The sequence below is a fragment of the Nilaparvata lugens genome, chromosome 9 (genome assembly GCF_014356525.2).
Source record: "Nilaparvata lugens isolate BPH chromosome 9, ASM1435652v1, whole genome shotgun sequence".
In the NCBI taxonomy this organism is placed as follows: domain Eukaryota; kingdom Metazoa; phylum Arthropoda; class Insecta; order Hemiptera; family Delphacidae; genus Nilaparvata; species Nilaparvata lugens.
In genome coordinates this window covers 14,466,683-14,479,066 of record NC_052512.1, presented here as the reverse complement: position 1 = coordinate 14,479,066, position 12,384 = coordinate 14,466,683, and the positions used below count along the sequence as shown (strand labels likewise).

Sequence of the window (12,384 nt, the reverse complement as noted above, 5' to 3'; positions counted from 1 at the left end):
CATAGCTCCTCAAGACCGGGTAAACTATTTCCAACACCTCTTGAATCCCGAAATGTTAGCTTTACCTCATTTCTATGCTGAACCTTACATAGTTGACAACAGATTAGATAGAGATTTTAGTAGGGAAGAGCTGAGTAGAGTTTTAAAATTAGTAAAAAATAATAAAGCGCCTGGTGAAGATCAGATCCCATTCGAGTATCATAAAAATGCACCTGATAACTTTCTAAACAAATTGCTGAATGTCTACAATTCTATATTTACATCAGGTAGAGTCCCACATAGCTTCAAGTCGTCAATAATTTTTCCCCTTTTCAAGAAGGGTGAGTGCCATGTAGTAGCTAATTTCAGAGGCATTAGTTTTTTATCAACATTTTTCAAAATATTTGCAGGGTTAATTCTTAATAGACTCAACTGCTGAGTGGAGGAAGATAAACTCTTGAACGAGTTTCAGGCTGGCTTTCGTAAGGGGTACTCGACCATTGATAATATATTCGCCCTAACATCCATCATTAGTCTGCGGCTGGCTAAAAAAAAGGGTAAACTATATTGCTTTTTTGTGGATTACTCTGCCGCGTTCGACTCAATTGATAGGAATGCACAATTTTATAAGCTTAGTCTCTTAGGTCTCTCAACAAGGACATTGAATATTTTGAGGGCATTGAATGAAGGCACAACTTCTAGTGTATGGTGTACTGCCAATGGGGGTCTCTCCCAACGTTTTGAAACGAAGTCAGGCTTGAGGCAAGGTTTTTTGTTGAGCCCGTTGCTTTTTTCCCTATTTATGAATGACTTACATGATGAATTAGGGGGCGGATTTATAAGAGGTGGTAAGAGGATTAGGGTTTTATTGTATGCCGATGACATAGCTTTGATTTCGGACTCGCCAGTGGGACTCCAGTACATGATAAACAATTTAGAGCGTTACTGTGAAAGGTCGAATTTAAGAGTTAATTTAGATAAGTCACAAGTAATGGTTTTTAGGAACAGGGGAAAAATGGCTAGGAGCGAGAAATGGACATATAAAAATGAGCAGATAGAGTGTGTCAACAGGTATAAATATCTTGGGGTAGTTCTAACTCCAACCTTGAATTTTGAAGCTCAAGTGAGTGATAAATTGGACAAGGCAAAATTAGCATTGAATGTGGCATGGAAAGGTATTTTAAATAGTAGTAGTGTAGATTTTTCAGCCAAATGTAAGTTGTTCAAAACTTTTGCAAGGGCGATCTTGCAAGAGAATGGAGAAGAAAATGATTTGGAATTGGGGAGCTATCAAGGGATGATTTCGTTTCTTTTATGAATGGAAGAGATTGGGTAGGGTTGGCCTCCTACTGTAGTAGGCGCGATGCCTGGCGTTATAGGCGATTACTTACACAGGAGTTTAACTGGTAACTTAGTATAATATATTGAAACTTATTTATTGAATCTGAGTTGGGTAGAAGTATCGTGTTATAATATAATACAATATAGGTTATTCGAATATTCTCAGGAGGACAACATAGGAAGACGAAATGAAAGGGAATATTAATTCTATGTTATGATTTCCCAACTGCTGACAGTTATTATCATAATATAAAAAGTATAGCTTTCTTTTTATAAAATTAATGGATTTTGTTTAGAATGTGGTTACTATTAAAACTAATTTATGGAATATTCACTTTATTGAATTCAACATTATTGATTTATTTTGTTTCTAAGGTTGTTTTTTCTGTTTTTGTTTCACTATTTAAAAGAACTTTCTGCATAGCTTTGATTTATGTAATAATAGTATTATTGGGTTTTACCGACTTTCCGGCTGACGATTGTTTAATCAAGCCGTATAAATGTGTGTTTTCTCATTCATTGTATGTTGCAAATTTGAAGATTAAAACATTATTTCTATTCTATTCTATTCTAACTTGTGTGCTGAAAGAAAAAGAGCTGGGAGGAATGAGTGAGTGAGAACAATAATAATAAAAATTAGTTTTATGAAACGGTGGCTGTTGAGAGGGGAGGGTGCAGATACATCACAAGATGTTTGTACTCATTTCAACTGGTTTTATTTCAGTAAAAATCAGCTGGAAGTTTCAAGTGAAAATGCACTTGAAACTTGAAGTTTCAAGTTTCAAGTTTGTACTCATTTCAACTGGTTTTATTTCAGTAAAAATCAGCTGGAAGTTTCAAGTGAAATGCGAGTGCATGAATGCAGATTGCATTTTGAGTCTAGGACGAGGGAGAAGGATGAGAAGGGAGTCGACTGTGTGTGTGAGGTATGAGACTGTGACGTCAGCAATGTTACTTCTCTGCATAGGCTATCTCTCTCTTTACTTACTGCACTGTGCTCTCCCATGCTTTCGCCTATGGTACATCTGTACATAGCGCAAACTGGTTTTCTTTCAGTAAAAATCAGCTGGAAGTTTCAAGTGGGAATGCGAGTGCGTGAATGCTGATTGCATTTGTGAGAATGCGCGCGCAACAGTCTAGAATGAGAGAGATTGATGAGAAGGGAGTCGACTGTGCGTGTGATGTATGACACTGTGACGTCAAGCGATGGTCCATCTCCTCATAGACTATCTCTCTCTTCACTAGCTGCACTGTGCTCTCTCATGCTTTCGCCTATGGTACATCTGTACATAGCGGGCGATCTGCGCATACTACAGATGTTAGCTTACTTGAAAAATGTTTGCTGAGGGACAAAGTGGGAGTGAACGTAACCCCTAGATATTTATACTCATTTAAAATTTGAATGGGATCCTCACCATGGTACCATTTTTCATTTCGACTTAATCTACCTCCTTTCCTAAAAACCATAATCTTAGATTTATCTTTGTTTAATACTAAGTTCCATCGAAAACAGTACTGTTGCAGCCTATTTATCATACTTTGTAACTCCCTAATATTATCAGAAAAAATCACTAAATCATCTGCATAAAGAAGGGAATTAATTTTAGAGTTCCCCACCCTCAATCCTCCACCTACACATTCACAAATATCATGCGTGAAAATTGAGAACAAAATTGGAGAGAGTAGGCAGCCCTGTTTTAATCCACTCTCAAATCTAATACTCCTTGTTAAACCGTTTTCACACCATACAGAGGAGGACGCGTTTCTATTGTAATGGAGTATTTAAATTTGGAATATATTGGGTTATAATATGTATGCTATTGTGATGGTATTATAAGGTTGTGAGAACAACCCTAGACATTATGGTAACAATTTATAATAGGGGAATCGCTTGGCTTGCGAGAGGTTAAATTGATCTAACTCTATAACTCATGAGAAAGGAACTATATTTTAAAATAATAAACAAAACAGTTATAATTTGGAGAACTAAGTAATCGATTTAATCAAATTGTAACTCAAAATGAAACTGGAAACTTAAATAAAAATAATGTTGAGAAAACTTTTTAAACAAACAATAGAATAATTACAGGATTTGCCTTCAATAAAAAAGATGAATAATATATAATAATAAAATTGATAATATTAGCTCACTGAACTCACTGAACCAGGAAAATGGTGTCTCGGAAAAGAAGGGTAGAGCCGGGCCCGATTATCTGCAGTAGATAGCTCCAGGTCCCGTCCTCGTAACCGACTGACTAGAGCCTCTCATTTTTTCCATAATTTTACTTGTCATGAATTTTCACCGTCGTCAACAATTTATCTATTCATTGTGAAAATTCATGACAAATAATAAAAATTATGTAGTTCTATTACATCCCCGGGTCCCCCTAAACTTCGACCCGAAGTTATCGAAAAAACGGCATCTCTCTAAGTTAATTTTTACACATTTCAATAATATTTCAAAAATTAAAGTCAAAATTACCGCAAGCTAAAATTATTATTATTATTATTCACAATATTATTCTAATTGGATATTTATATGTAACATAACTTTCAATGAATACCTTAAATCTATGTGAGTGCCAATTCATAAGCTAAATGCAAGTGATATAAATTACATTATAGTGAACTAATTCATAAAAAATCAAACTTAGCCTAACACATCAATCAACTTCAAATCAACAATTCAATACATTCATATCTGAATAAGAATTGAATGGAAAAAATTTCAATTATATTGATGAATAAAATTAAACCTACAAAATCTACGAAAGTAATAAAATTGAATCATAATGCAAAAATTAAACATCAAGTCCGAATAGTATTCGAGTAAGCAAAATAATATTGTGGACCTTGAAAATAAGAATAATAATAATAATTGAAATAGTTTATCTTCTAATCTGGGAAAATATTTGAATCGATAGCATAAAAGAGTAAATGGATACAATAATAGTGAATAAGTAATTATTATTTGCATAGTTTCCTATATCCTAACCCATTATTCTAATGATTTCATTACATACTACTTTACTAAAACACAATATATTCTTAAAGTTCCTGTGGGTAGTCCACAATTGGAGTACGTTTCGGGACTCTCAGTTGATTTGCTTTCTTCTTAATATAATTTTGAAGACATAAATACAAGAATATAACAGTTATCAGTGTTTGCCAGACAATAATAATATAAATGATCAGTTTATTGTTCACCCCTAACAAATCAAAGTTATTTGGCATTTCAACATGATGGAAAATGTCTTCTGAGAATGAGTTGTGCTCTTCAAATTTTGAAAAATTCAAGTGCCAATTTTCATTTAAAATTTCCGAAAGGTTTAAGTACTGAGGCAGAGTCTCATGTTTAAAAATTGGGATGCTCAATTTAGATAAATTTGTCCACATGTGAGGAATTAAGTTATTAATAGCTGGAGAAGGATGGGAACGGGAGTCGCAAGGATAAAGAGTGCTTATCAGTACGTCGCCGTTGTCGTCTTGAAGTTCGCAGTTGCAAGGGATGTGGAGTGATAGGGTTCCTGGACTGTTGCTTGGGACCTCAGTTGTTGAGTTTTTACAGCGAATTGTCGTCTTTTTGCCGGTGTTGTGGAATAGGAAGGTGTCTTCTCGTAGGCGAGTGATTAGGGTTTGATTGTCAGTTGCTTTACAATCAAATTTGCAGACTTCTCGTAGCTCCGATACGTCTGCTTCTGATGTTAGAAGGTGGAGACAAGTGGCTTGGGTGGCGGAGTTCGACATCTTTTTCCTCGGAATCAAGCAGAGGCCTTTCTCCTTGAACTGGCAATCGTCTTCTTCGTCATCTGACAGGATTTGCAGTTTATTTTCTTCTCTAAGTATCAGGTGATGTTGGGAGGTTAAACGGCAGGTATGACCATTCCAATGAAGCGGGATAGATTGCAGGTGGAATAATGAAATAGTTGAATTTTTCTTCTTTATTGGTATTTTGAGGGTAACCAATAGTTCGTTGTCGGATTTTCTGCAGGATGTTAGTTTCAAGTTTCGAATTTTATCGTTGTCTTTTGTTGATATGGTGAAGTTTCTCTTGTTTATTTTCTTTTCGAGTTCTTGAAGTCGATTGTTTAGGTCTTCTTTTGAAATGACGTGATGAGAAAGTTGTTGATTGTAGCATCTCATGTCGATTTCATTGTAGTTGTTAGATAGAGTCATCATATACATGAAAATAGTAGTCCTCAGTTGTGTTTTCAGTACATCGGTTGTAGTATTCCCTTTCTGAAACTTATTCTGTTGGGTGAATGATTCTTGCCAAAGAATAAGGTCATGCTTCATGTTGTTCAATACTTTCTTCACGTTCTCTGCCATGCCGTTCATCTTGCGTGTGTTGTCTATCAATTCGACATGTTCAGCGTGAACGAAGTCTTGAAGATTACTGAGATGAGAAGTGATGTCGGTTTCGGTTTTCACGTATGCGCCCAATTCTTCGTCGGTAGCTACTCCGCAACACCAGTTTAGGACCGCCCCGATCGTATCGATAGAGCGTTCGCGGCGTGGTAGTCGATTTTCGCTCTCAGCTGGAGTGTTGTCGTCATCGCTGCCAATGTAAATGCCGTCTTGTAGTTGTAGAAGTTGCAGCTCCGTTCGATGAATCTGATCAAATACTGCACACTCCGATGGGGAAGGGAAAGGACATGAGTCAATTTTTAAAGGAGTACTCAGAAGGTTCCTCATAACAAATAAAGGATTTGACCTAGGAATACTGAATGTTATTGGAACTGTGGACTCGTAAAATACTACATTGTGAATTTCTTTAAATAGAGCTCCGTGAAAAAGAGAAATTTCTTGAGACAATACCGTACAACATATTTCTACAAATGCTAAGGAACAAAGTATTATGGTATTCATTTTAAAAATATTATATCAGTTAGAACTCTATATTAATCTATCGATGAACAGTTCGTATAAGATATCAATTTTATAAACAATAATTACTAGTAAAATCCCCAAAAACCCTACAAATAGATTATGTAAATGGTCAAATTAATAGCTATTTCTTATATTCCAATCGTAATCACCTACTGGAATTGATTATTTCATTAACATCAATACAGATAATACTGTTATTAAAAAATATGTTTTCACATAAATAATCTTATAAATAAATGAATTATTATATCAAGAATCATCCGTTTCTGAAAAAGAGAAACATTTTATTACATACGAGTCAAGAAAATAATATTCAAACATAAATCGTATTTGATGATTTTCAATAGCATTCATTCATAAACAAAAACGTGAGAACAATTCACATCTTTTAATAATGAATCATCGTTAGAATGTCTAGTAAAATTGTCTATCAGAGCTCAATTATATTTCATTGTTTCATCGAAGTAGAAATCCAATTAATTAATTGATTGATTGAAAACTGCATACTATTGTGATTTGAGAATCATCTCGATATCTAGTCGTGAGAAAATGGATTTGATCGCTTCACAAGTCAATACTGATCTCGCAAACAAAATTCTCTAAAAATTCAGTTGTAAGCATGATATTGTTTTTCAATGATTTGGAAAATAAATAAATTACATGAATGTTTCATCTCGATTTCTTCTCATCAATTGTCTTTTAAATTAATGAAAGGCAAAGATTTAGGATGAGCGAGGTATAATTGCTAGCATAAAGAAAAGTGCTGGAATAAAGAATACAGTTAGACAATAGAACAATAAACACTCAATTGATGGGATCTCGTATGAAATATTTTTTCAATTTATCTACATGAAAAGCTACATTTTTATAAGTACCTCGTAGCGGAAAAAATATCTCATAGACTTCATCTGTTACTTTCTTTACTACTTCATATGGGCCTGAATATTTTTTGACTAATTTCCTAGACTGTCCTTGTCTTACATCAGGATCGTGGACCATAACTAAATCTCCTGGTTCAAAAATGCAATCTGTTCTATTCCTATCGTAATAGTATTTCTGTTTTTCTTGTGCATCTGATAAGATTGATGGTATCTGTTCTCGCACTTCTTTAAGATTTGCTAATCTCGCGTCTAAATGATAAGTGACGTCGTCATTTTCGGGAAAGATTTTCAAATCTAAAGGAGTAGTGGCTTCAAAACCGTGCAATGAGAAAAAAGGTGTATATTTCAAAGAGCATTGTTTCGAAGTATTGTATGCGAATAAAACTTTCGGCAGCATTTGTACCCACAATTTCCTATTATCGGCTACGTAAGCTGTTAGCATCTCTTGAATTGTCCGGTTGGCTCTTTCGGCCAGACCTTGACTTTGGTGGTGACTTGATGATCCTAATATGTGTTTGATTCCAAGCTCAACCATAAGGTCATCGACTTTTTTATTTACAAAATGTGTACCTCTATCGGATCGAATTTCTTTTGGAACGCCAAATCGGTATATTAATTTCCATAAGCATTTAGTGGTATTATTTGCGTCGGCGTGTTTACAAGGTTCAGCTAAAATATATCGGGTCGTTAAGTCAACAATCGTTAGAATGTATGAATAGCCCATTGAGCTCTCTAACGGACCGATGTAGTCCATCATGATACTTGAGAAAGGCTTACTATCACACTTGATGGGTGATAAGAAACCTTGAGGCTTCGTAGTAGGGGTTTTTCTCTCTTGGCAATTTTTACATGATCTTACATAATTCGCAATGTTTTCATACATATTTTCCCAATAATATTTCGATGATATTTTCTCATGGGTTTTATAAATGCCGGTATGTCCACCTGTTAAGGAATCATCATGGAATGTTTCAAGGATTTTATTGATAAGAGATCGGGGTACGAGAAGTTTCAATTGATTGGTATGCCCATCAAATTTCTTCAGATAGACAATGTCTTTTTCGATCGTGTATTTTCTCGCCTTTCTAATCGTAGCTGTATCACTATGATTAGGGTTTCGTATTGCATCATATATTTTTCTTATACTCTCATCATTTTTCTGTAAAGTCTTTATGTCTATTTCTTCTATTTCGAATATATTGTAGTTTTCGTCCTTTGTGAGATCAGTTATATCCTTCTCTAGTGGATATCTACTCAGGGCATCAGGTACGTGCATTTGGGCTCCTGGTTTATATTTCAAATCAAACGTGAACTCCGTTAATTTCATAAGTAACTTACTGACTCGAATACTGGGGTTTTTCCAAGTTTTATAGTATTGCAAACTAGCATGATCTGTGTAGATTGTAAATAATCGGCCAATTAAGTATTGTCTGAAATAATTTACACAATACACTATTGATAGAAGTTCAATCTCTCCTACTGCCCAATTTTCTTCATGTTTTGTCAGTTTTCTGGAAACAAAAGCTACTGGATGTAATTTTCCATTGTCATCTGGCTGCGAGATAATGCCCCCTATTCCAACTCGAGAAGCATCTGTGTGTACCACTACCTCCTTATCATTATTAAAATGATGAAGTACGGGTTGTGATAAAAGTTTGCTTTTTATTTCCGAGAATGCGTTCTGCTGATCTTCTTCCCAAGTGATTGGTTTATTCTCGTTATTTTTAGATATCAGATTTGTTAAGGGTCTTGCAATTATAGCGTAGTTTTGAATGAATTTTCGGTAAAATCCACTAAGACCAAGAAATGCTCTGACATCTTTGACAGTTTTGGGTATAGGGTATTTTTCGATAGCTTCCAAGGTTTCGGAAGCGGGTTGTATCCCTTCCTTTGAGACAGTGTGTCCAAGTACTTTAATTTTTCGGTAGAAGAAGTGACATTTAGATGTATTCAATTTTAGTCCTACGTCTTGCAATCTTTTCAAGGTTTTCTCGAGCTGTTGATATTGCTTATCAAATGATTCTCCATAGCTAATGATATCGTCCAAGTAAATCAAAACTCCTCTATACAAATAATCATTGAATACTTGGTTGATTGCTCGTTGGAAAGCATTTGGAGATGTTCTAAGACCAAAAGGTAGTCTTTTGAACGTGTACAGCCCTTTATGAGTTGCAAATGCTACATATTTTCGACAATCTTCGTGTAATGGCTGTTGGAAAAATGCTTGTCTGATATCTAGGGTGGAAAAGTAATCCGAATTGTCAAGAGAATCAAAAATTGTTTGAAGAAGGGGAAGGGGATATCTATCCGGTAATATTTTCTCGTTCAACATTTTATAGTCTACAACCAATCTGAATCCACCGTCTTTTTTAGTAACTAAAAATGCGGGAGAAGCATAATGACTCTGGGTTTCACAAACTATTCCTGCTTTTATCAATAACTCTACTTGTCTGTCTATTTCTGTTCTTTGAGCGATAGGTAATCTGTACGGTGACTTAGCAATGGGTGTGTAATCTGTAAGTTTGAACTTGTATTCGGGTAATTTCGCTTCCTCGAAATCAATTTCGTTTGTTGAAAATAGATGTTTGTATTTATTGATGAGTCTTTTCGCTTTGGAATTTTGCTCTGGTGTAAGATCTTTATTAATATCTATTTCACAACCCCCTCCATCGAATAGAACAGAGTCTACTAATGAAACAGATTCGTCGTAATTACAAACTTCTCCTTCAATTTCACCAATAATAGTTTCATGCAACAATCTTATATCTTGCCTTCCTAGATTCAAAATTCTAATTTCACTCATGTTTGTTTCAAAATCATCCTCATTCCAAAGCACATGCAATTTTTTATTATGTAATAACGATTCATTTGGAGTAAAATGGGATACTTTGAGCAATTTTTGTGTTAGATTGACTTTGACATTCACGTCTTTTTGAGCGGGGATTATTGTTTCAAGAGCACATTTGACGAAATTTACGGGATTGGGTATGCAGACTTCTTTTGTAATATTTGTTTCAGAATCGTTGTGTAATCTATTTAATGTACAAATCCACTCTTTATCCATGTCTAATTCGACTATTTTACCATTATCGTTCATTGAAATGATGTTATTCTCATAATCCAATTTCATTTTATATTTTGAGAAGAAGGAATTTCCAACAATAATATCGGCCTGTAAGTCTTCAGAAATTACTAAATTTACTTCGAATTTCCTGTCATGTATTTGAATTTCACTCGAGATCATTCCTGTGATCGGCATTAATGAACCATTAGCTACCGATAAAGCAATACTACTATTTTTCAAATGTTTTAGATCATCGCTACTTAAAAGATTTTTTTGAACTATGTTTACGTTCGTACCGGTGTCAATGGTAATTGATACATCTTTTCCTTTGAATTTTCCATTAATAGTAAGTACTGGGACTTGAATTCTTCTCTCTTTAGTCAATGATCCATTCATTCCAAGTTCGTGCTGAGCATGCATTTCGGAAGACAATAGCTGTTTGAAGTTGGTTTCACTTTCTATTTCGTTAGAGCAATTAATTTCACTTTCATTTGAGTATAACTGATTATTATTGGCATTGAGAAAAAACTGCCTGACAAATTCTATCGCTTTGGATTGTTCATCTTTCATTGATACAGAAGATATTATATTACATGTGATTTCTTCTTTATCAATTGAATTTGGAGAATAATTATCAAATGGAAATTCAGCGCTTTGTTTTTCAAATCCGGATCCCAAGTTCATATCCGATTCGTCTAGGCTCGGGATCCTGTATTCGAGTTTTTTGATAAGAAAAAACAATCGTCTTTCCAGTGATTATTCCTCTTACAGTATGTACAGAATCTAGTCCTATTAGGGTTGATTGGTGTCCTGTAATTGACTGATGTTGATTGTGTGTTTCTGTCGCGATCATTGTAATTATTATTGTTTGAATAAGGTTGTCTTTGGAAGTTGTTCTGATTTGTTTCGTGTGGGGAAAAGTTTCCGCTCCTATTTCCAAACTGTCTATTAGGATTGGGATTTTGTGATTGACCTACATTTCTACTCAAATTTTTCACCACAATACTCAGATCGTTCAATTTCTTCTCTAAAGTATCTACTACATTTATTTTTTGGACAGGCTGTTCGATTGAAGCATTATGCATTCCTAACTTTTTGTCTAGAAGGAAGCGAGATCTTTCATATTTGGCGAGATTTTTCTCTAAATCTTCAACTGATGCATTGTCCATGAAAGCAACATGTTGCAATGCTCCTACGTCTAAGCCTCTCAAAACATATCCTACTATTCTTTTCTCTGACATTTGAGGCTCAAGAATGTGACAAAGTTTTATTATATCTGCTGTGTATTCTGTGTATGTTTCTGTTGGTAATTTGTTTCTGTTTTCGAGTTTTTGTCTGGTTGTCTCTTCATGAACAGGGTCTACAAGTTTACTTTTTAAGTGGCCTACTGCATCAAGAAATGTCGCGTTTTCATTTTTATCCGAAAATATGTCGAAAATTGCCAATGCTGTTTTCTTGAGGTAGAGGGGTAAATACAAGATTTTATCATCCTCATCCCACTTATTTATTTTTGCTGCCCTATTGAAGGTTTTCAACCACTCGTTGAAGTCTTCACTCTTTGTACCCCCATAGCTTTCGGGTTTCGCAAAGGGTCTTTTATCATTCCCTGCCATATTATTTTCTGGAATTAGGATATTTGCTAAGTTATCGGGAGCTACTGTGTCGTAGATGTGTTCTTGATTTCTGCCTAGCTTGCCTACTATTCGCTCGTAATCGGCTAACATAGGGAAGATAATACGATCGCGTTGAGACAGGGACCCTAACTTAAGTAATCGACTTAGAGCATCTCTAGCTCCTGAATCGTGGTCCACATAAATACAAACTTTTTTTGCCAAGTCAACAGCGAATCTCAAGTATTCAATATTAACAGATTGAGGGATGTCAATAGATAATTTGAAGGCTAATCTTGTCAATTAATAAACTCTTTCTCATGAGAACGACGCCCAACACCATGTAATGGAGTATTTAAATTTGGAATATATTGGGTTATAATATGTATGCTATTGTGATGGTATTATAAGGTTGTGAGAACAACCCTAGACATTATGGTAACAATTTATAATAGGGGAATCGCTTGGCTTGCGAGAGGTTAAATTGATCTAACTCTATAACTCATGAGAAGGAACTATATTTTAAAATAATAAACAAAACAGTTATAATTTGGAGAACTAAGTAATCGATTTAATCAAATTGTAACTCAAAATGAAACTGGAAACTTAAATAAAAATA

At 34.8% G+C, this 12,384-nt stretch overlaps 1 protein-coding gene across 1 annotated transcript; it reads right to left on the bottom strand.

Annotated features, from left to right (window-relative positions):
* Positions 1 to 4,331: 4,331 nt before the first annotated feature.
* On the bottom strand, positions 4,332 to 12,031 carry LOC120353050. The gene is made up of 2 exons (XM_039435526.1): positions 11,226 to 12,031; positions 4,332 to 5,139 (listed from the first exon to the last, which is right to left on the bottom strand). The coding sequence occupies exons 1-2, from the start codon at positions 11,877 to 11,879 to the stop codon at positions 4,369 to 4,371; spliced, it is 1,425 nt and encodes a 474-aa protein (XP_039291460.1). The 5' UTR covers positions 11,880 to 12,031; the 3' UTR covers positions 4,332 to 4,368.
* Between the last annotated feature and the right edge of the window lie 353 nt (positions 12,032 to 12,384).

Coding starts and splice junctions, on each gene's coding strand:
- LOC120353050 (XM_039435526.1), bottom strand. CDS start 11,879: ATGTTAGCCGATTACGAGCGAATAGTAGGCAAGCTAGGCAGAAATCAA. Junction 5,140..11,225: donor TAGGAATGCATAATGCTTCA/ATCGAACAGCCT, acceptor AATAAACTGCAA/ATCCTGTCAGATGACGAAGA.